Raw genomic sequence first — 24,944 nt, 5'->3', positions numbered from 1 at the left:
CTGAATGGGCTTGTCTCAATAAAATCATTCCAATGCCTAAACATGAACATTTTCAAAGACAGGCTGCCAGGTTGGATAAGATGTGATTGACTTGCAGCTCAGTCAGTTAAACCCCTGTGGTGCAAACCCTGCGCTGCACACAAGTGGCAGTAAAGGAGTTGATCTAGTCCCTGGTACAGACCTGCCCATAGTGCAGGACCCACATCAGTCACCTTCCAATTTGGAGCAAGGAGTGTCTGCTGGGGGGGCTCAGGAAAGAAGCAGGTGAGGAGAGAGGTGCAGACAATGAGTTCAGTGCCTAGGCAAAGGTAACACTTCATCCAAAAAATTGGCAGGGGTTTCTATCTCTCTTTGTCCTCTGCCCTTCTTCCTCTCTATGTATTCCCTGTTCCCTCCTCTCTGTGTTTTCTGAGGTTTGTCCTGTATCCTTGTGCCTTCCCATCAAAAAACAGTGCTGATGTTGGATTATTTTGACCTCTGTTCCCCTCCCCCCATTTTGTTGGCTGAACTGTCCCCTTAAATTTCTCCTGTCCCCTTTTCCATTGCCCATCACAGCTTCTGCCAAGTTTGAACCTCTAACGGTGCTACAGCCAACAAAAATCACCTTCAGGTTACATTTCCTCTGTGGCAAAGGTGGCCAAAGCTCCCCACTGCCTGTGTGGACTGTAGGGCTGGATGGAGCCCTGCATTACAGGGGAGGGGGCACCAGGGGGGCTGTGCCCCCCATGCCCCTGCAGAGCTGCCTGCACATGGGCTCTGCCAGCCTAAGGCTCTCTGTTCCTTACCCTGCAGTGCCAGAGCTCAGCAAACTCTGTCACCAGGGCATCCGAGTACCAAGCTCCTTCCTGGGGCCCTTGGGCTCAAAATCTGCCAAAGGGCTCAAAATCTGAGCCTCTGCCTCCTGCTCCTGGCTAAATTTATTCATAACTTGCCCTCATGGAGATTTATAAGTACAGATGCAAGCTAAAGCTCCTGAAAAGATGTCATTCATTTTATTTCTAACAAATAAATTCCAGATGTTTGCCTCTAACTCCCTGAGTGCTGATATGATCAGCTTGGGGCTCCAGTTGTTCAGTATTATGTTAGATGACAGAGTGAAATGAATGCTCACCTTTGCCAGTGGTTTTCAGTCAAAGGGACACAAGTTTTTCTAACAAGATGAAGCTGAGAGAGTTCCAGATGAGGCTGGGAGGGTTGAGTTGAGAAAACAACTGGCTGGCACTGCAATGACAGAACAGTAGTAACTAGATTTAAAAGAAAATGAAAATAATCTTGTATGGCAGAAAAACTGGAAGTAATGGAACATTTCAGAAAGTATGCTGTCATGTACTGCAAAAAATAGGTCTATACTTATCATAAGGTGTTTCTTGCTGCAGACTCTGAAAAGCTGCTTATGTGGGAAGCATTGATTTGCACAGTGCTGCTTGCAAAGGCTCTAACTTAATTCTCAAAGTCAGACTTGGGGGAGGAAGTGTTTTTCTTTGACTGGCAGAACCAAGAGATTATTCTTACTCTAGAAGAAAATAGCAAGGCAGTCCAATGGTAGACCTGGTAACTCTATATGCCCTATGTGTCATGCAGATTAGAAAAAAATAGAATGGGCTAAAAATACAGAGCAGCGTAATTGCAAAGCAAAATCATCAGTTAAGCTATTAAGTTGTCATAAACACTGTAAAATTCTGTCTTGAAACTTGGTCTGAAGTAGAAATGTAATATGTGCAGTGTGAGTTGTGGCACCCATGGCTTCACATTTACAGTGTCAGAAAAATATTTTACCTAACACGGGCATGTTTATCTTGTAAAAAATTTAAATTTGTTTTAAATGTTGTAAGCAGTATTCATTTATGGTACAAGCAAGCCATGCTTCACTTCCTTCCTGAAGAGCACGTGGGTAGCAATGGCAGGGCTGTGTTATTTCAGAATACATCAGGGCATGAGGCTGGAATACCACACACAGTGGGTTGGCAATGGATTTGTTGGGTTTGTCTGACAAAGGAACTCCCAGATGATCAATTACTCAGCATTCAGGGCCAGCTGGGCAGAGAGGGAAGGACACAGAGCCGTGATGGACCTTGGTTTGTACAAGTGCCCTCTTTAGCTTTCTGTGGAGCTCAGAAAAGGAGATGTGCAAGGACACAGAATCCCAGCAGCAAATGCCCCAGATAACCTCTTCCACTCACAGGAAATTGTCACAAAACCACTGCAAATCTTGCTTGCTTCATCTGGAAAGTATTTCTGGGTACAGCCTCTCATACTGTGGCCTACAAATTTTGTTACTCTGTTTTGGTGGGGAACATACTGTGAGTAATTTATGTCTAATGGAGTAGTGGTTTGATGCCACCTCTAATGTGTTCCTGCTGTTTCACATAAGGGGTGGGGTTTTTTTGTTGGAATATATTTGAAAGTTCTTAGCAAAATTAGATTACAGAATATGACTGGATTAAATTATGTGTCTCACAGTATATTCTGAAGTCATCCAGAGTATGAACATATTGGTTCAAATTAAGCAATGAAGGAAATAATTAGAACTGTGGTGTTCCATGGTAGGTGCTCAGACTCTACGTGGTAGTGGCTCATAGAGTTAGTCAAAATATATTCCTGCTGCAACCCATTACTAAAATTGTAAAGTTCAACACTGAGCAGCACACCATTTGTTTTGTCTTTAGAGGATGAGGACAAAAGAGATGCAGAAAAAGCTGCTAACCACACAAATGTGAATGTGGTAAGAACATTTGTCCTGGCTTAAAGGAACATGCAAACACATAAAACAAGTCAAATGAAATTTCCCAGGACTGAGAAAAGCTTCCATAATTCAGGACACTGTTCTCTCCTTCATCTATAGTAAGTAATTACAGACATATACTCAATGTTCATAGAGGAAGAAAAAGAAATCAGGTGAAATATCTGAGTAATAAACTTTTTATAAGTCAGATCAATGCCATTCTTCACTGAGTTTATAGGTTTACTTTTGTTTTTTAATTCTCAAAGCAACTTATAGTTTTACTGTAGTTTTATTGGAACTGTTAAGAAAGCGAGTCTGGTTTTTCATTTCTGTTGCTTACCTATGAGACATTACACTTTATACTAAAAAACTATTTATCTTTGATATTTAATTTATTTGTAATGGGTTATATTTACTGATTCACACAGGCTATCTTTCCTATTAAACTGGTTTATAGAAATGCAGTATAATTTTTATGGAAAGCAATAGTTTTGTTTTATTCTAGTTCTGTGAATTTCCAGCTATGTTTTGTGTCCTAGAAGTCTGGCTGAGCTCAGAGTCAGCCCATGGAACTGCACTAAATTGCATATTTCATTAATAGAATTTTTCTGTTTGCTTTGGACGTTCTTCCTAGTATTTCGCAGCTTGGGGGAAAAGGCAAAAGAAAATAAATGAGTACAGTTGGTTTTTTACTCAGCTCTGCTGGAGATACAGAGGAGTTTCTCTTCTGCCTGGTGCAGGCAGGTCTGAGGAAGTCTGAGTCCCCACAGTTTGGTCATGCAGATACCGTGTCCATCCTCCCCAAGGGAGGACACCGAGGCTTGCAAATTAACATTTCCTGCTAAAATTTCTGGTAAAAGCTCCCAGCCAGAGCTATCAGCAGTCTGGATCACTGTCTGGGAAGAAGCACTTGGTGCAGGGGAGGAAGAAGGAAATGGTGACTGTGAACTTGCTAATGGTGTCGCCAGACAGGACTTTAATGTCTATTTTCTCTTGTTTGTTCTTTGGCATAAAGCTTTCACGCTCTCAATAGAAGGCCCAGGGCTGCTGCATCCTCTCCTTAGAAAAAACCAGCAGAGTGGGGAACATATTCTGGGTAGTTGCAAAACAGATCAGACAGGCTTGGTTAATGCCAGAATTCGGATCTCAGGGGAAATTGATTTTGGATAGAGGCCAGCTTTCCTTGCAGCTAATTATGGGGGTTTTGCATAGGTGGACACTATTTAGTTATTTAATGAGTAAGTGGAGCCTCTCTCTTTCACAGTGCTCCTTCTTTTAGTTCATCATTGTTATCCAAGTGGAATAAGGATGTTGCTGCCTGGCTGAAAGTGCCGTATGTAGCTCTGTCCCATGTGACACAAGAGCCACCTGTGCACAGCCCCAGCACTGGTTCCTGTTGTAAAACATTTGTGCCACTCTCAGTTGCAACACCAGACCTTTTTAGATGAGACAGATAAATTTAGGTGTCAATAAAATTGTGCAGAAGGTGATAGGCACCTGCTGATCCTAATATTTGAGAAGTTGTTTTTGTCACTCCAGGCTCGGCTCACGTTTTGCAGTCCTTGCAGGGAGGAGCAGAGAATCTGCTTGTTTCAGAGGCAGCCCATGGTGCTGCTGTTCAGACAGGCCCTGTGGAAGGGCCCACTCAAGGGTCTGAGGACTGGGAATCTGAGGAGTTTGATACAGGTTCTGAGGAAAAAAATTTCTGACACCCACTCTCCTTAGAGGCAAGACAAGCACTGTTCTGTAATTGTCCCTTCAAATGACACATGAGAAGTCCACATCTGCTGGACCAAATGCACCTTTCAACCACTGCTTTTATAAGCCTTCATGGTTTATACAGCACTTATGCTAGGCAGTTTGCAGGTGAACACGTGTTGACATTAAAGATTTACTCAGTGTTTTTACATCTTCTTACCCCTCCGTGTTACAGATCTTTGTAAATCTTTCAAACTTTGTGACTGCAGCAGCTCTCTGTGACAAAGTTTCACTGATGCCATGCAACTTGTAAAAGTATTTGATGCAAGTATCTCCAGATGTTATCTCTCTTTCCTGGAAATCTCGAGGTTAAATAATTTATATGAGGCCATTCAACATGTATAGATTATTATCTGGATAATTATGGCCTGTGTACTCAGTTTGAGGAATGCTAACATGGTACCTGGAGAGAGTATATTTGGACAGTAGGGCAGGATTTAGTCTTAAGTGGATATTTGATACCCAGCTGGATTTGTTTCCCAGTTAAGGACTGCAATGTCAGAGTGCTTTATGGGCTTCCTTGAGGATGGGTTGTTTATTAAAGAGCTGCCTTGGGGGAGGCTCCTGTGCTGAGGCCTTGCCTGCCCCAGCTTTAACACGGAGAAACTTTACTAGGAGTTGGTAATGTATTGATTGCTTGTGCGTTTCTATGGAGAAAATCATGCTGCTGGTACAAAATAATAATTTATTTTGTACCAGCAGCATCTCCTTTGGCATATCCAGCAGTTCTTTTGTAAAGGAAATGATACTCGTAGGCAGAAGATGCAGAGATTGCTTTGTATCAAAGATAATAGTATAATTACACAGATTCTTTCATTTAAATTAAATAAAATGGAGTGTGCCTACCACAAATCAAGATAGAGTGAAATTAGATTTACAAGAAAACTAGAATGAAAAACTGCTTTGTTGCAATAAATTCTACTTAATTGCAGTTCTGATCATAATGAAAATCCCACTTTATTAAAGACATGCAGAGTTAGGGGGATTGGCATAACTGTAAAATGGTTCTGTACTTAAGGAAAAAAAAAAAGCCGTGGTCCCATCCCAGGCGTGTGATATTTAACGAGCCCTGTGGGCTGGCAGCAGCACTGTGTGTTACTGACCCGGATCGGGCAGAACACCCGTGTCAGCTTTCAAACTCCCCTGTAGGTCCTCAGGAATGAAGAGGCATCTGTATTAGGGGAGGCCAGTCACTCGTCCCCTCTGCCAGTGGAGTTCCCAGTGGCCAAAAGAAAGGGATGCCCAGGACTCTTAAATATTTTTGTCTGTTTTCCTCCTTATCATAACACCTGAAGTTAGTCTGTTGCATTGGTTATAGCTGTGAACAAGCAAAATTAATGCTAAACCTTAGAGTGAAAAAAGGAGAATATTCTGCTGTGAATTTCCTCAGTTTTTTTTAAAAAAAGACATCTTGAATATGCCTGCAGTCTCAAGTCTTCATTTGCTGGAGACAAAGTTCCCTATTTAGAAAAGGTTTGACTGCCAAGAACTCCTCTTGGTTTTCTCAAGTGTCAATTGACAGTTCCACTCAGTCTGAGAAACATGTACTCAATAGACAAAAATACAGTTATGTTTATTATCAGTAATGAACATTTCTCCTTTGCTCTACTGGCTGCTGTCCCATTGACTTTGCATTTATTCTACCTGCAAAGTCCCATCTCAGAGACAGCACCTTTGTTGGTGCTCAGAGCAGCTCCCAGGCAGGGCACTGGACAGAGCACAGGTGAGTTTGTGCACCCTGAAGGAGGGCAGAGCACACCCCTTGAACCCCAAAGAATTCTGGTGATGTCCAGCAGGTTCCCAGACACCTGAGTGAGCTGTGGGAAGGTGTTGTGTGTGGCACATGGCTGGGAGAATAGGGAAGGAGGAGGAGGAGGAGGGAGGGAGCTTCGTGCTGTCACCATCCAGTCTTGGAGGAGTAAACTGGCACATCCAGGATGCCACTTCTGCACAGGCTGGAGAAATGTGGGATAAAGATAACAGATGGCAGCAGGTGGAAAAAATTGCTGTGGTCAGTAAAGGCTGAACTGTGTCAGCACACAAAATGTGTTACTAGTGACAATAGAAAAGCAAGTTTATTCCTTAACAAATGGAGGTTTAGGACAAAATGGAGATCTTCTAGGAAGCCTAGCAGATCTACTGACTGAATTCTGCTATTTTTGGGCTGTACTCTCTTGCTTTGCTTGGTCTGTTTGTGATGACTGCAGTGTTGGTAGATCAAGCCATGAAAAGTTTGTCTGGCATAAAGTAGCTGGAAAACTTCCTGGTAGACTGGAACTTCCTTTCAGTCAGATGAGTCTGTTCAAATCCAGATGGTTCAAAGAAAACTGTCACTGAAATTCATATTCATAAGGAAAAAATGAAAACTGATAATGGAGTTCTGTTGTGTTCTGATGCATTTTTAATCCTCTATAAAATAAAATTAGTAAGTGGTATCCACCAGTAAAAAAGAAAATTAGCTGATAGATAGGAAACAGATTAGCACTTACTGCTATACTTCAGGATCTTGCAGAATCACAAGAGAGCAAGCAGTTTTAATCATATTAAACAATAGAACTACTGTGCCATATTTAAGTCTCCCAGAGTGCCGTGCAGTTCAACTGTTAAAATGCAGGCAGGAAGAATTTCCCTCAGGGCCAGAAGAATGTTGTATTTGTACTGAAGTGTCTGCTCAAGCTGGGGGGATGGAAACTCAGCCACAGCTTGCCTGTAAAATTAATACACCTGAGGCAACAGCAGACGAGTGAGAAGTTCCTTTCCCGTTTGACAAAGGTGTTGGTAAAGCCAAAGGCTGCATTTATTTGTTTGGAGTTACGTGAACCCTGATATATTTAATGCTCAGATTTTGAACATGTCTTGGCTGATGACCTGCAAGACTTACACACCAATTTCTTCTCTGTTGACTTGGCCAGCCTTTGCATCTGGGTAAAAGTTACTGCTGCCAGCAGATGAGAGAGGATAGCACAGTGAAACTTTCATAAAAATGCTGGTGTAGGAGGCATGAGCTGGTCCCCAGAGCTCAGTTACAGCTCTCCCAGCCAGTGGAATAACCAGGCTTGGGTCAGCTGAGAGGTAGAGGGGAGAGGAAAGAAGTCTCTCAGCCTTCTGGGAGTTGCTAGGCACATTGTTTTTATGTGGCTGCCATTAAAGCATTTTGTGAGATACAGCGTGGCTGGTCCTGTTTGCAAAGGGGAAAACAGAGAAGTCTCAGGGCTGCTGGAGTACCAGGGAAGAGCTGCTGAAACTCAGCAAGCTGCAATGTCCACCCAGATGTGCTGTTCAGCTGCCCATGAGGTACCATCCCACAGAGGCAATCACAGCCCTACCCTCATGTAGGCCCAGGGTACCAGGGCTGCCTGACTTTGCAGGACATTGGCTCTGAAGGGCAGGGTGTTGTATCTGACCCTTGAATTTTGTCAGAGGCTAATAAAACATGGAATTAGGTGCTAGTGCCTTAAACATGACCTCTTTCTTTTTTCATCTGAAGCCATTCAGTTTCTGCATGTTGCACATTCTGTTCCTGTTTGAACAGCTGAAAATGTTTATACTTTTTTTTTTTTTGCATTGATAAAGGCATCAATTTCTGCAACCTATGTATAGAAAACCATTATTATAGGGTTTAAAAAATTCTTCTAAAGTACAGGCCAGATTATTTAAGCCACTGGTTTTCTCTTAGTGCAGGATATAACTACTAATTCTCCACAGCATGCCCTCACCACACAGAAATACTTGACTATAGTTCAGTGAGCAGCCCAGGGATTCAATATGGGGAGTCCTCACAGCCTCCAGACCAAGCTCTGTGCATGTTTGGCCCAAATGGAGAAGTTCTTGCCAGCACTTTCAGTCAGAAAGTGGGACCTTAATGAAGACCCCAGTGAGCCATCTCAAATCTTGAGATTATGAAGACTTAGGGCACTTTAAATTCTGGGCTGGTTGGTCAGAGTAGGGTTTGGCAAAATGACAACTATGAAGCACAGACTAATGTTAAGGTTATTCACACTTGTTGTTGTGGAGTGTATGATTCACTTTGTTTCTCTTCTAAAGAGACAAATAGATGAAATTTCAAGCCCAGTATGATTGTGCATAAAATGCAGGTCTAAAAGGGGTCTTTGCATCAGGTAGATGCTGCAGCAAATATAACCTGCTGGATTTGATATGAGGATTGGTTTCCATTCAACTTTGTTCTCACTGGATAGAAAAGTCAGTGTGGATTAATGAGTAAATGGCTCTCTTTTTCTGACTTGGCTGATGTATTCCATCCCTTTTTGCTATGTGATTCATTGGCAGTGAGGACTCTTGTGTAAGTATGTAGTGTGAGATTTGCAGAGTTGCTTTGCAAGAGTTGTGTCTGCTTAGCTTAGAAACCTACAGTACTGCTGTGATTACCAAGATGTGATATAACTTGTTTGAATTAGCACCGACACAGTTTTGAATTCCAGAAATGAGTGGGTGTTTCCCAGGTATCAGCCTTGTGGTCCCAGTATGACCAGTGCCTGCTGCTGTGAGTTGGCCAGCAAGCAGGGGCACTGGACACCCTGCCCAGGGATGCCAGGGCTCAGCACAAGGGGGGCTGGAGTTGTCTCTCTCCCTCAATGCCTCAGTTCCTTTAAATGTCAAAATGAAACCAGCAACCTCCCTTTGCAAGGTTGAAGATCTGTTCCATAGGCATGAGTGATAATGACATTTATTTTACCACTTCAATACCATATCAGGACCTGAAAACATCCCCCAGTTTGTCAGGCTGTTCTGTGTAAAAGTTGAGACCTTTACCAGTGGCAGGCACTGCTGGATGGCTTTTCTGCTGTCACTGTACAACGTGACCACAGTGGGCCACTGGTCTGGGCCAGAGGCCATGCAGGCCCCACCACAGTGCAGATGAGAATCCAAGTCACTTTGGGACAGTATTGTTAATTATTCCCAGCCAAACAGAATGATTCACTTTTGCATGTGCTACGCTTGCAGTTTGATAGCCAAAGTTTCCTGTGAAGCATAAGGGGAGAATTTATAAACAGTAGAAAATGGGAGTTCTTGATTATGTCTGAAGTGTGCAAGAAGGCAGCAAGTGTGATTTCACAACAGCATTGCTGCAGTTCTGTTCTAACTTGGCTTCATTCATGGCACCAAGGAAATGCAGTGGGCAGCCAGGCCCAGAAGACAGACAAACAAACATATATAATAGTGGTTGGCAAGTGGGGCAAGCTGAACATAAGCCAAAAATCAGCTGTTCCAGGGAGAACCCTGGTGGAGCTTGGATGGTGCTCTGGTAAAGCAGTCCCAGTCCCACCAGGCTGTAAATTTCCTGGGAGGCTTCCTCAGGACCTGGGTTAACACAAAAATTGTCCCCAGGCTGAGTAATGGAAGAGATGCTGGGTTTTGGAAGAGGAAAGGTGTTGCCAGTTCATTGGGAATAAGAAAGTGGGTCCTGTGGCTGGTTACATGCCCAGAGAGAAGGGCCAGCATCCTGATGTGAGAGCTCTGGCAACTCATTACACTCAATAAAGCGTTTCTTCTCACAAAAACTGCAAGCTATCAAAATTGTGTGTTGCTAATGATGTGAATTGGAGGCCAGAGTTGGTCTCTTAAGAGCTCATTTATGTAAAACAGGCTCAAAAATGGGTACTAAAACTTAAGATTAAGAAAACAGAGGGTTTTTAACAGGTGTTACCCATCACTTACTGTCTGCTGTATTGTTACGTGGCAGCATTGTAGATAATTTTTCTAGGAATCGATTTAAACCAGGAAATAGATAAAAGAAAAATTATAGCAGAACAAAACATTGAGTGATCTGCAGGCCTTGTGATACAGATATAAATCTGTATTCATTTGTTGGGAGAGATGCATCAGTGAGAACACGATTTAGGTTAATCTAAATGCTAGATTTTATCAAAGCACTGAGTCAGGATGCTACATTATGAGCTCAGAGTCTGTGACATTTGTCTACATCTTTTATGAAGCAGAAATAGGAAAATAATACCAAGGACTGGAATAACTGGTTTCATCCAGGTTGAAGAGCAGTTTTGGTAAACTTTAATCACCTTTCAGAACTCATGTCTTTGTATTTCAGCAAAGAATAAACTGACTCTGTACAGCACAGGGTCTTTGAAGGCCAAGTTTACCTTTGTCCTTGAGTCTGTTGAGCAAAGGCAGAAACCTTGGACACTTTGTTCTCTCTTACTCTTTATTCAAACCGTTGTGGCCTCCAAACAACCAAATAAAGAGCTGCACAGGGCCAGACTCCCACTCCATTTACACAGAAGTAAATCCAGTATATTTTCCCTGTATTTGAAGTGCTCTGGATTTCACTGGATTTGCTAACCAGGTCAGAATTCAGTCTGTGAACTATAAAATGAATTTTATGCTGTGCCTGTTAGGAAGATCTGCTTGGACAGCTTTTTGTGTTACTTGCACCGATGTTGAGTTGGTAACAAAAGAGTGCTGTCAGTGTGTGCCAGGAAGACATGAACAGTGATGTTCAGTGTCCAGCAGAAAGCACGTGGAAAATAGGAAGCTGAGTCTTAAATCATCTACATATGTTTATTTTGTTGGAGAAAGAAGTAGGTAAATGAACATGGATTGGATTAGTGTTTATATACTTCAAAAAGTGATGAGTGTTATGATAAGCAAAGAAAAATGTGAATTGTGAAAACTTGATCCTGAACATGGAGACTTTCTTGCCCAGAAGTATGAGCTGCAACAAGTCACAACACCTCTCTCTGTTGAGAAAGAGGAGCCATGCTGGCATGACCTGGCTGGACAAGATCCTGTACCTTGTCGTGCCAGTTTGTAGGAAAGTGTCTATTTCCCAGCTTTCAGCATCCAGGAAGATTTGGCTAAGGTTTCTGAGGAAGTATATTCTCATGCAGATTTCAAATCTCTGCAGCAAATAGAACCTGAATCAATAAAAGTTTAGGGTTGAGCCTTTGTTTTCTAGGGTGATAAATCTATGCCTAAAATGGTAGGTTAAGAGAAAGGAGTTTTTTTCCTTTGTAAAATTAATCTCTGCTTTTCTTAGAATTACAAAAATTAAGTTTATGTTAACAGTCCTGTGGCTTCCAGCGTATCTTGATAATGAAGACTCTTAATTCTTACTGTGATGAGTCAACTCATGCAGATTCGTATCATGTACCTAGTATATGTGGAAAATATAAGTATGTATTTTAAAATCAGATAAAAAAATTTGATGATACCTTAAAACATTGATCTGAGGAAAATGATGAATTTTGCTGGCTGTATTCCAGTAGGACTAGCAGTGCAGTCATGTGTCTAATCACTGTAGTTATTTGTCATATATTACAATGAGTCAGAGATTCTGACTGTGCCCACTGAGTGCAGATGTTGCCCTCCAGCAGCAGCTTCCATCTGCAATCCATTCAGGAAAAGTTCATGGCACCTCTTTGTTGCAGTGAGCTGCAGGGAAAGGCAGCTGTGCTCACCTGGCAGAGGCCACAAGAGCAGCAGGAGCAGAAGTGCTGCCCCTTGGGGAGGGGTACTGCAGGAGGCCAGGGCTGTGCATGGCATGGGCAGAGCAGGAGCCACTCCTGTCTCCAGCACAGCTCCTGCTGTGGCAGAAAGGAGGGGATGGAGCACTGTGGATGTCAGGGGAGCATCCCTGCTTCCCCAGGCACCAGCAGCCCCTCCCATGGGTGGGCAGTGCTGAGTGCTGCACTGGATTGCACAGGGCTCTCCTTTAAAACACCCCACGAGCAAAGAGGGCTCGTAAGGAAATCAGCCTCCAGCAGGAAGGCATTTGCACCTCCATAGCAGGAGTACTGCATGAAGCTTGATAGCCAAAGGATCTTTTGGGAGCTAATTCTGCCCAAAATTTTAGGTGTGCTCTCCTCCTCAATGGGTAATGGTAAGAGGTATTTTGGAGAATGCCAAGATACCCCACATTTAGCAAACAGGAGACCTACAGGCTGCATAGATCTGTCCCTGTCACCAACCAGGCAAATTATCACCAAAGGGAGCATGTGAATCAAGCTGGCTTTATGTCCACCTTTTATTCCTTTCTGCATTTATTTATTGAGCATCTGAAGTTTCTCTAGCAGTAGGAAGAAAGAAAAAAAAATGCAGCAGTGATGAACAGACTATTCCTGTCTGGTAAAATATGAAGAATGACTCATAGAAAGAAGTACTTTACCAGGTTACATCGGGTCAGGGCTGACTTTGTTGTACTTTAATCAGATCTGTCACAGTTGTGTAGGTCTGTGTTTTTAAAGCTTATTTCACTTGTTTTTATTTACCCAACATTCACTTTTCTCAGGGCATTGGAAATATAGACTATTTCTATCAGCAATTTCAGTGTTTGTAATGCAGCTGCTACAACACAGAGATAATTTCTGGCGAGTGTTGAGCTGCTCACAGCAGTCAGTGGATGACCCTCCCTGCTGACAGCTGTCAATCACTTGCTGCTTGTGCTGTTGCCTTGGGGTGAATCCCACTTTGTGCCAGAGGCAGGGCTGGGGTTCCACAGAGCAAAAAAATTCAGTGTTCAAGTAAGAAGGGCAAATTAGAGGGGCAGTAAGTGCTACCAGCAGTAGCTGAGGGGTCGGAGGGTGTGAAATGGCTGCAGGTGCTGTGTGTGTGTTGGAGGAGCCGCAGCCACGCGCGCGGCACTTACGGACTCTGCGTCAGCAGCTCTTTGGCAACAGACCCAGCTCATCACAGTCAGTTCCAGGAACACACAACCAGTTCTACCTCTGTCTTCTCAGACACACTTCCCAATCTGTGCCTGCCTGGAAGGCTGTCACATGCCTAAGTCGTGTCTGCCCATCTGAAAAGGTACTTGAGCTTTTTGACTAGGAAAGAAATTCCAAGGAAGAAGTAGAAGAAGGTGTGAGTGAATAAAGATGTGCTTGTGCAGTTAGTACACGTGTGAGCTTTGGCTGTGTTTGGTTTTGTTATAAGTTTGCAGCATTAGAGGTATTTTTAAAGCTCATTTACTTCAGCAATAGTTGAGAGTTTCTGCTAATCCTTTCTGAAGCCTTGATTTTTGACACAATTCTTAATTGGCATGTTACTTCTCAGTGCTACCTGCAGCACACAAAAAGTTTAAATGATTAATCAAGTTGTTTGAGCAGATTTCAACAGGATTAAGAATTAACTGGAGTTCACCAAAATTTTCCAGCTGAGATGCAGACCAGGGCTTTGATTCTACTCAGGACAGCAAGTTAATGTGTAATAAGACAGGTTATCTCATCTGGTCACTTCTTGTGACTTAGGAATAAATGGTGCATAGACAGGTATTTTCATTGCAGCAATAGCCACAGATTTCTGGCAGAAAAGTGTTTTTCAGGCTCAGTCCTTTAAATACTTCAATTACTCTTCGTTCATAAACTTCTTAAAAGAAAGGAGCATCTGAAAAGCAGTAACTGGCAATACTGTATTTATCTCATTTGTTAGAATTCCCCTTGGGCTGGGACTGATAGTCCAAGGGTACATTGGAGTGGTAGGTGGGGTTCTGCATCCCCCCAGCTGCCGGTGAGGTTCAGCTCTGGATCTGAACCTTCCAGCTCAGGCCATGGCCCAGTCACATGGAACACTCCCTGTTTTATGCTGCCAGGTAGAGAGTACAAAAAGTCCAAGGTTTGATTTGAAGTACAGTTCTGGACAGAGAAGTAACTGTAAAAAGGCATCTTTTAGGTATCTGTTACTCAGGTGACGTGCTCTCTCCATGTCCTTCAGGCATTTCTGCTGATCTTACTGACTCAGGACAAATAGGTACTACTGCTAGTGCTGCAAAACCAGTAACACTGATGCAAAGAGCTGGATTCTCCCCTGTTCTGTGTCTTACCAGCAAAAGTCTTTGCTGTTTTGCAGTGCAGATTTTGAATAATTGGATGATGTACCATCGGGGAGAGTAAAGCAGCTTGAGTTTTCCAACTGAAGAGAGATTTTTGGTCTCAAGATCAGAAAAAAAGAAACTACTGGAGTGTATTTAAATGAAGCCAGTCTGACCCCAATGACTGAATAAATCTGAAACCCCTCCATGCCATTTTAACATCAGCTCTTAAAGTCCCAGTTAAGCAAGACAGGCAAACACAGGCTCCTGGCATGCTTTTGTAGGCACTGTGTTGCCATTTTGCCTTGACTCATGTTTGTTGCTTATTTAATGTTGCAGTGATGACTTCCAAGTTGATAAATAAATAAAATCACAAATTACATACCCTTAGGGCTGAGCAATGGAGCATTAAGGTCATGAAAAGAGTGGAGCATGCAGTTCTAAAAGATTTTTCTGTGGGATGTGCTGATGATTCTTTGAAACTACTTACTGGAAAAATTATAGGTTGCAAAGCAATAAATCTGATCTTCGAGTGGGTTTTAATTTTGAAAAAGAACAATGTAAAAATGCCACTTTTGTGCTCAACAGCCCTTTCCTTTTAATGTTTTAGTTCAGAGATATCTTACATTTACTGCATTGCCAAAGATTATTTTCTTCTGATTTTAAACTCCAGTTACTTTTGAAGAGTCCATGTGACTCCAAGGACCAGTGGTTGGACTTTGTTTCCTATCTTGCATGGGGAAAATTGTTATTCCTGCTTTTTAGCTTTTATTTCTTGGACAAGAGGTAAAAAATATTTAAGTACATTGAAAGTGCTGATGCTTGCCTGGTGGGAATTCTCAAAGAACAAAACCTGTGTAATCCTATTAGAGTGTCCCTCTGTATTTATGTGTTTAACTCCTTTAGAAGTAGATTTATACCAGTTGAAGAGTCATTCATGTTGAAGTTTGTTTAACGATATAAGAGAGAAACAGTTGTGAAAAGCAGCACATGTGGTCATTGCCCTCCTTCCCATGGAGGAGAGAGATAACAGAGATCATTCTTCTTCTTCCTTAGGTATTATTCATTAATAAGTTCCCTTCTTCTTTCTTCTAGGCACCAGTAACAGATGTGCAGTTTGGCCCTATGAGACTTCATCAAGATCAACTTCAGGTAACACAGCAGTTCAAACTGAAGTCTTGATTTCTAAAATATCATTGATGTTAAAATTTATGACTGAAATTTTTTGTATTATAGAGATCTTTACAGAAAATTTTGCTCAAGAGATAATGTCCACGTAACAGATTTTTATGATGACATTCTATCTATGTGATATCCTAAAACCTCTGCCTGTTTTCTGCAACCATCTCTCAGCTCATAAAAATAGAGCTATCTATTTTTTCTGTTATCAGTTACCTTGTAATCAGTTGAGCTTGTGCCTCATTCTGTATTTTACTGGTACTAAAATTCTTAATCACAATCTCATCAAACTGATACCAAGCCAACCAAACTTGCAATATCATTACAAAAGATATGAAGTGAGCTTGGCAAAATATATTTTTTAATTGTTCATTACTGACTGACAATAATTAATCCTCTTTAATCCCTTCATTAATAAATGGTTTATGTCATTTGTCCCCTTACTTTGCCTGGGATAGACATGAGGTTTAGAGATATATGACTCCTTTGGACTTCCTTTGGAAATTCTCCCATGACCCAAGGCATAATGAACCATTAATCATCCAAGATGTTCCTCTGTCAGTAATTGCAAAACTCCTCAGTAGAGGCAATGTGGACCTAATAATTTGAAAATGTCTGTCTCAAGAACTGCAGTTTAACATCTTCTTGAGCCATTGTCAGAACAGTAATATCATCAAAACTCAGATCTTAGGACATCCTCATCCAGCTGTTCCCCAAAATCAGAATAGTCCTTAAGTATTTCTGCCACCTGTGCTGTTTTTAATGATTGTATCACATTTGTACAGTCATAGACCACTCTGAAATGCTGCTGATTTATCCTGGCAACATAGCTGGCAGGTGTGAGGGAAGGAGAAGGTAGGCAACATCACATTCTTGCCAGAGTCAGTCATACCACTTGAATCTCCTGACTTTCTGTGCTGTTGTTGAAACCCATTCTTCCCCTCTTAAGGAGTGTTATAGATTAACTTCACTAAACACAGCCCAAACTATGACATGTTTTTTGCAAACAGTTTTGCAGGTTGCTATAAAAAGAACCTGAACTGAATGTGTGCAAAATCTTTCATTCTTACAAAAATATGCAGTACATGGAAATGTTAAGATTTACTGGTAGACATTTCACCAGCCTGGTCCAAAGTGTAACAGCACTGGAGCTCCTAAAATCACACAGAAGATAAACAGCACTGGGATGTGATGTGAGTTACACATGCTTCACTTTGCCTGACCAAAACATATCTGAGTGTGGTTTGATTCAACTTCTGAAAGATTGGTATCTTGGGACAACAAACCAAATGCTGGCTTAGTTACCCCTCTCTCCCAAAAGGCTGCATGTGCTGAGACATTCCCCAAATCAGCACAGATCTATAGTCTGCCATGCTGTATTCTTTCAGGCAAGAGAAGTTTTCTTCTGCAAACATTATCCTGACACAAAGCACAATTGCATCAGTGAGTCTTCCTTAGCAGACTTTGTTCATCTTCTTTGCTGTATTAAATCCTAGAACTGGAAATACATTTTAAAGGAATTGGGCCTTATCATACTTTTAGTCTATAGGCATTGTGTTGATTTTAAAAAGGCTTAGAGAGATTAGTTACTAGCAATTACAAGGCAAGTTAGGGCAGAGCCAATAGTGGCTCACAGGTCTGACCTCCAGTTCTGGATTTCAGCTATGATAATCTCCTTCTGTCATATAAATCCCATGGCAGGCTTTGTGTAGGAGTCACATAGGGACATACTCCATATACAGTGGTGCTGCTTATGAGTTCAGTCTGGCACGAGGTCCTTTTGACCAGCCTGTCCGAAATTTCCAGAAACCCCAGAGTGGGCAGCATCCAGTACTTTGGGGAATTAGGATGAGATGGAAAGGAAAGCAGATTTTTTGTCATGCCATTGAAGCAGCATTAAATACTTATTCACACAAGATGAACTGTGGGGTTTTGTTGTTGTTGTTGTCAGGGTTTTATTTTTTTTTCCTCTTTTCTGGAATATGGCCCTGGCAAGAAAAATAAACCCCAAGAAAAAAGGCTGCATGTGAGACAGTTTCAGAGAAGTGGACTCACTGTTGGTTCATGTACACTCAGGCATCTTGTCTCAGCTGATTGCCTGAGCTCTCTCTGTAGATAATGACAAGAGAGGCAGTTCCAAAACTTGTTCTTCCCATGTGGGCATGCCATGGCTTGGGCAGACTGTTGCACCCTCTTGAAACACCTCTGTATACAGATAACTATAAGAAAATCAGTGGTCTGTAGAAAGCCATTCTCTTAAAAACAATGGATTAAGCCTCAAAAGTGTCTTTAAAATCCATGTTAAGAACAGGGCAAAGTCACAGAATCTCCTGTAAGTGAAAGACTTGTTTGTGATGCCCCACTGCTGTGTCCACCCCAGGTACTGTTGGTGTTTGCTGAGGAGGACGAGCAGAGCAGCGGGTTCCGCTGGGCGTGTGACAAGGCTGGATTCCGCTGCAATCTTGCCAGGACGCCTCAGTCTGCACTGGAATGTTTTCTAGATAAGCACCATGACATTATCATCATTGACCATAGGCATTCCAGATACTTTGATGCAGAAGCATTATGCAGGTAAGCACCGTTTCAGTGTAATTAATGCTTATTAACAATATAGTTAACACAGCTTCAAAGATTTTTTGATTTTATATGATGCTTTTATAAACTACAGAGCAGTGATTTTTTTTTTTGGTTTTAGACAGGTGTGCACTGGCAGCATCAGATACTGTTACTTAAATGCTGTACATCTGATAGCAGCAGCATTTTGGTTGTGTCCTAGGGTCTCTGAAGCTCCATCTGGCTTGGAGACACAGTGTACAAGTTTGTTGCCATAGTGAACTGTTGGGTATTTTTTTTGTTTTCTTATGTTATCTCAGTATTTTTTTTCTAATACCTGGTTCCTTGTTTTCACACTAAATAAACTGCAAAGATAGCACGTGCCACCAAGCACCTTTATTAATTAATTCACTTCATTAATGTTCTAATTGTTTTGGGATGTCACTTCTTGTTGAATAACTCCCAATGCTAGCAGGCAACGTTTGGTGTGCACAACATTTGAAAATACATTATGAAGAGCAAAATTGCCAACAGATTCCAAAAAATAGTTTTAGAAACTGCTGTGAAGTGTGAAAAAAGGAGGAAAGGATTTGCCTTTGAGAGTCTCTCCACAGAGCCTGGACAGGCAGCAGTGCCTTGCTCCGGAGGCTCCGCAGTGAAATCACCTTGGGAACGTGTCCAGACTGGGCAAGGCTGTGGGATGGGGTGCCAGGGTCACACTCTGTGCCCTGGGGACTGTGCTGGGGCAAAGGCTCTTGCTGGACTGAGACAAGTAGATGAGATCTTTGTCAGGCCAACACTAGATAGCAGTGCTGTTCCCTGTATCCCATTTTTACCAGTCTGCCCCAGAATTCAGTGAAATGCACCTTAAATGAGTGAGGCCAAGCCCTTCAAACAAGTCCATTAAATGCTGTTTCAGAGAGGATATTTTTTGCTATTCCCCCACTGGGAGTACTTGAGTTGTAGATTGATCTGTGTTCATGGAGTCTCAGATATCATTTATTCTCCTTTCTCAGCAACAGGCTCGGGATTTGCCATTTGTTTTGTTGTTAAATGATTTTAAAAAGATATTTTGAGAAAAGTGCTGTCTGAATGTTCTATAAAGTCATGTTTTCTGAAATGTGAACTTAAAAAGAATTTAAATGGTTTGCTTTTTATTTAAAGGTCTATCAGAACAACAAAAGCCTCAGAAAATACAGTCATTATTTGTGTAGTACAAAGGTAAATACTCATATCTTTCTTTTCCCCTGTGGTCAAAACTGTGAATCTTACCATTGTAAAAATAAACCTGAAAAACCATTAACATTAATAACCTGAATGAGAACTTCCTACTGTACTAATAATAATGTGCTGTACCATAGTTTTTACTATACTTGACCATAGGATTGGGACAGAAATTATTTTTTTAATTCCTGGGTTTTTTACTCAAGAATTTCACTTTGAGTTTTGTTTTGGGTTCCTCCTTACACTCCCCCCCATCACTGCAGGCTTTCACAGTATGTTTCAAACAACTTCTGCAACATCCTATACAAAACTGTCTTGCACATCTGTGTTTTGAACCTTTCTTAATCTGCCTTTCAATATGCATAATCTCAGTGAAAACCAGAGATCTGCTGAGTATGAAAAGTGATACAGAACAATTTGATCAGTACAAAGTATCATCTGACCACAGCAGTTTTAAAAGCAAAAGAGATTATGACATCTCAGTAAAGTACTGCATATGCTATTTCCTTCCCCCTCCTTTGAAAACATTACTTGTGAAATAATGTAAATGTAAAAAATGAAGAAATTATGTGTATTTAATGAAATTAAATAAGTGGAAGATAATTTCCTCCAAGTATAATTTGGGAATGGCCATTACTCAGGACACATTAATTCTGACAAACAATTCTGAGGTGTTGAAATTTACCATTAAAAATACACTACCATATCTACCAGAAAAAAAGACCCTAATTAAACATTTCAAGATCCAAAACTTCCTGCATAAATCCAAGCTATTGTGCCCTGTGCTAAACATGACCAGCTTCAATCTGCTTATTGACAGACACTTCCCATAATGGCCTTTCTTCCTGATTCCAGTCATACATTCATGTATGTTGAAGAGTCTTTTAACAGTCAGTATAGCCAGATTATTCAGATACTTAATTTGGGAATGTGTCCCAAATGTGAATTACTAGAAGGCAGTGGGTAGGCAACACTAGAAAATCCATCTTCATTCAGATACCTTGAGTTGCCCATCTAAGATTTGGTACATTCAGATAACAAGTAATTTCTTAAAACTTTGGCTGTACAGACTTTCAGGTGCATTTCTGACTAATGCCAGCATAAACAACAAGGATCCAGTACAGAAAAAGTCCAATTATCAAGCTCAATAATTGGTTTCCTTGAAGCATTAGAGTTTTTTTGATGTAAGCAGCTCATTACGTGCATGAAGGAAAATAACATTTTGGCTTATCCATGCCAAAGATGAAAGCTTATAAAAAATACAAAAAATATGTTTTATTCCTATATCCTGTAAGGATCTAGCAGCATTAGCCTCAGTGTGACATCTTGGGTATAAGTAGATGAATGGATTGTGAAATTTGGTCTGAGTTAATTACAAAATCTCTGATTTGTCCTCCTTGTTTCAAAGGCACACTGATCGTGAGGAGTCATCCATATTGCCCCTGATCTCTGCTGGCTTCACAAGGGTACGTGCTATACTCAGCTGCCTTGCTCTGACATTTCAAAATTGTCATGCAAGAAGCTCTCCAGAAGTTTGGCTGTCAGTCACCATTTGTGTCAGTGATCCAACCTGTAGATTCTTTTTGTGCTGCTCATTCTTGTGTCCCAATTCTGAACGTTGACATGACACTCTTGGGGATGTGAGGAGTGGGACTGAGACTTCTCTACTTCAAGCATTTATTTCAGATTAAACACATGATCCTTTCCTTGAAAAGTTGACATTGACAAATTGATTAGCGGCAGAGTCAGAGAGCAGCTTGCAGTGAACAACAGAATGTGCTGTGGGAAATTTCTTCTGTCAAATGCCAATTCCCATTGTAAACAGGCTTCACACACTGTCAAGTGCTATTAGCTATTGTTTGGAGGCACCTGAGAAGTATTGCATTGAATCTGTTCCTTGGCAACTGTTCCAGCTGAGCAGAAAAGGTGCTAATTAATGTATCAGTTAAATGGGCACCTTATTGCCTTCAGCTGACACTAGAACAAGGTTGGGCCTGATTTACAGCACAATTCCAAATATTTGGTTGCGCGCTCACCAGATTTTTGCTGTTCCATTACATTCCATTTTCACCCATCTGCTTATTCCTAGTATGGGCCTGATCCAGGAAATGCTCCAGCCTGAAGATAATGGCATTTATATGAACAGAGTCATTCCAGAGGGCACATAAGTAATTCAACACAGGTTCTGAATTATTTATGGATCAGAGCCTTGGAAATGGGGCTAATGGCAAAGCATAGAAAATTTTGTTTAGCAGCTTAGATTGTGGTGGCTTACCTGTGATAATCAGTTGTCCTGCCCAAAATATCCATGTCTGTGGGAGTTTAGTGTGAACAAAGATTTAACATTCAGGCTCATACCTGGTAAATATGAAATGGTTTTTAAAAAGTGAAAATACTGAGATCATTGTGATAAAAACCCCAAGGTAAATAAAGGTATATTTCACAGAAAATTTTATTTTCATCTATATAGACAATTTGGTATATTAGCAGTTGGAAACTCGTAATTTCAAATTTTAACTACTTGAGACGTAACAACTTTTTCATTGTTATTTTAAGAAAGCTAAAAGTAGATTTTAAAAAAATTACAATGATCCTGCTGACAATTACAGAGAATAAACAGGTTGGTTGAACCTCATTGCCATGAGGATCTGTCACCTTTTCAAAATGCAGTAACTTGAAAAGTGTTGCTAGTACCAAAAAATAATCTCTCATTGCTTGTGTCCCAGCATGTTCATTTTTGGCATATCTACTCCTTTTCTGGTTCTTTAGCAAGCAAAAGAAATCAGAGCTTCAAATCCTTGCGGACAGGAATGTGTATTAATGAAATATTTCTAACCTTTTATTTGCAGAGATATGTAGAAAATTCTAGTAGAATGGCCTGTTACAATGAGTTGATTCAGCTGGAATTTGGACAGGTGCAGGCACAATTCAAACTAAGGTAATTTTACCAAAATTATTATCAACACAGAATTTTCAATTTTGCCAGATCTTTAATAGAGTATTTATTTTAATCTGCGTAGTTAATTATAGAATGTCAGTTACTTGAAGAAAATACATTAATTGTTAGACTGCAACATTATTCAGCATGGAGTTGTAATACTTTATTTTCATATATAAGAAGAATAAAGTGGATAAAATTTTTTGATGCCTTTTTCTTTTTTCTCCAGGGCATGTAATTCATTATTTACAGCATTAGAGAAAAGTCAAGAAGCCATTGAGATCACAAGTGAAGACCATGTAATACAGGTTTGTTCCAGTCATAACTACAAAAAAATCCTGTGTTTTATTTTGTCTATGATTACACTTGGTCTTTCTTACAGCACAAGAATCTAATCTAACTTAATGGTTCTAAAAGATTGAAGTGAGTTTAGCTGTAGAGTAGAATTTTCTCCATTTAAAGTGTCTGGCATAAATCAAATAAATTCTAAGGGAGATTGTTGTTTCTGAATGAATAAGAATTTACTCTCTTGTTTCTATTTTTTGTATTGATTCCTTATCTCAATTATTCATTCCTTCTCTGTGTCGAAAATGAATGCAGCCACTGGCTTATGTGCACTCTTTTCCAAAAATATTTGATGTTAGTTTGATGCTCTTTAAAATATAATGGATGTTCTGTTCAAATAATTGTACTTTTTTTTCCTAAAATTTGATACTGTTTGATGTATCAGAATTTTTGGGCCAACTGTTTTTGAATGTAATCCTCTCTTAGAAATTTCTTTAAAACAGGGAAAAGAAATTGTGCTTAGTTTTGCAGTTCTGAAAACCATCATCTTTTTAAAGGAGTTAGTTCCAGCCCTAGCCATGAAGCAGTGACAAGTGATTTTATTATCAGTAAAGAGCTTGAGTCTAAGCCCCTGGGAATTATAACATGCACACAAATTGTACCTTCTTGAGCCAAATCTTGACAATGGCAACTTCATTGAAGGATGTGCCTTCTTCATCCCTTTTACAAAAATAACAGAACACATCCTGAAGTTGTTTTAAATACACTTTTTGCAGACCAGACTCCGTCCCTCTGCTGACAGCCCCAGGGTTTGAGAGATGTGACACTTGCAGGAGTCCTGGAGCTCCAGCAGGCTCAGGGAGGGGAAGGAAGGGTTCCTTGGGGAAGGAGCTTTTAGAGGAGAGCCATTAGATGTAGAGTGGCTTTTCCTTTCTCTCACATGGAAACACTGTGAGTTGTAAAGGCTTTCAGAAGCTGCTGTCCCAGGACTGGGCTTGTAACTCAGCACTGAGAGGCCAGGAGGGGGTGGGCTCTTGGTACCCGTGTTCAGCTTTGTTGGGCAAGGGCCAAAAACTGCAGTGAAATGCAACATTCACTTCAGGGAGCAGCCTGCTTTATTAAATCCCACTGCTTCCACTCTGCTTGGCTGGGCTTGGCCTGCACAGGGGGATAGGCATGGCTGGCCCTCACACAGAATAAGGTGATGAATTTGCCAGTAGATATGGGCAATATTCCTATGGTATTCCAACATCCAGTTGGTGATTTTTAGGAACACTGAGGTAGGTTTGAGGTTTATTGGTTTGGGAACTGACAGGGCCAGTTTTTCAGGCATTTATGTTGTCTGTCTAAAGTCTGTGGATATGTGATACTCAGCTGTTTGTGTAATTTCCCTCTCTTTGCTGACATGCACACACTCTGCACAACTGTTCTAGCATGGAAATTCCTCGTTTGCTTCACAAAGAAAAAATGGGAGCATCTCTCTCAGGAATAGTACATGCAGACATTTATTTCAGGCTGGGAAAGAGATCTCCTGGTTAAGCAAGCAAAACAAGGGATTCTCTTGTGTTTTAAGTATACTGTTGAATGGGTATTTGTTTTTGTTTTTTATCTCACAGTACGTCAATCCTGCTTTTGAAACAATGATGGGCTATCAAATAGGTGAACTAATAGAAAAGGAATTAACAGAAGTGCCTATAAATGAAAAAAAAGCTGATTTCCTAGATACTATTAATTCCTGCATAAAGATAGGAAAGGTGAGTAATGACATTGTATCACTTTTATTTGCTACCTGTAAAAGTTATTGTAGTCCAGCAGTGAAACACATTGTGACTTGCAGCTTCACAGACACATAGCATTTGCAACTTAAAACAAGAACAGGAAGTAAGCAATTTTTCATTTTTAAGGGCTTTTCTCTTTTCTTTCTTGGTAGAGATACTTGTTTTACAAAAATCAGTGACTTGCTGTGTTTCTTTATAATTTATGCTGTTCATAGCAAATGGTGTGGGAGTACCGAAGAAAAATGAGATGGATGCACATGTTATCTGGTGCTATGTAAATGAGAAAAGTACCATATTGAAGAATTTCACCATGAAATGTGGAAGCTGATTTGCAAGTTCAGAATGTAAAAATACCAAGGAGACATTTGCAATATCACTTGAAAGTGATAGGCAGTGTCAGCTGCCAGCTGCCAGTCTGTTTAATTCCCTAATGGCATGGGAGCTGTCTAATGGATTTCCATTAGGAAGGTTCACTGCTCAGAGAGGTTCCTGATGTCATTGAACATGTCAGAGTGCCTTGTAGGGAGCAGATGATGGAGGCTGCACAGAGGGCTTTGGGAAGGGCTGTGTTGGATGATGTTCCATGGCCCAGGGTCGTGGGCACGGTCCTGGGAAAGCAGCACAGCATTGGCACAGGGCAGGGAGGTGGGAAGGGAATTCCCAAGGGAATCAGGGCACTCTGGACCTAAAAGCACAAATGCAAAGTTGTGGTGAGTCGTGCTCTGG

The 24,944-nt window shown here is 41.0% G+C and overlaps 1 protein-coding gene across 10 annotated transcripts in view; it reads left to right on the top strand.

Moving 5' to 3' along the window:
• PDE8A (phosphodiesterase 8A) overlaps positions 1–24,944 on the top strand; it is a 126,201-nt gene that overhangs the window by 68,305 nt on the left and 32,952 nt on the right. For all 10 annotated transcript variants that reach the window (XM_077185593.1, XM_077185595.1, XM_077185592.1 and 7 more), the window contains 7 exons: positions 15,357–15,413; positions 17,821–18,011; positions 19,158–19,214; positions 20,626–20,683; positions 22,067–22,155; positions 22,385–22,463; positions 24,057–24,194. In XM_077185593.1, the coding sequence (XP_077041708.1) occupies positions 15,357–15,413; positions 17,821–18,011; positions 19,158–19,214; positions 20,626–20,683; positions 22,067–22,155; positions 22,385–22,463; positions 24,057–24,194 (669 nt within the window). The remainder of the gene's footprint in view (positions 1–15,356; positions 15,414–17,820; positions 18,012–19,157; positions 19,215–20,625; positions 20,684–22,066; positions 22,156–22,384; positions 22,464–24,056; positions 24,195–24,944) is intronic.

This window comes from Agelaius phoeniceus, chromosome 13, assembly GCF_051311805.1.
Source record: "Agelaius phoeniceus isolate bAgePho1 chromosome 13, bAgePho1.hap1, whole genome shotgun sequence".
In the NCBI taxonomy this organism is placed as follows: domain Eukaryota; kingdom Metazoa; phylum Chordata; class Aves; order Passeriformes; family Icteridae; genus Agelaius; species Agelaius phoeniceus.
The sequence above is the reverse complement of the archived record's forward strand: the minus strand, read 5'-3'. Positions and strand labels throughout refer to the sequence as shown.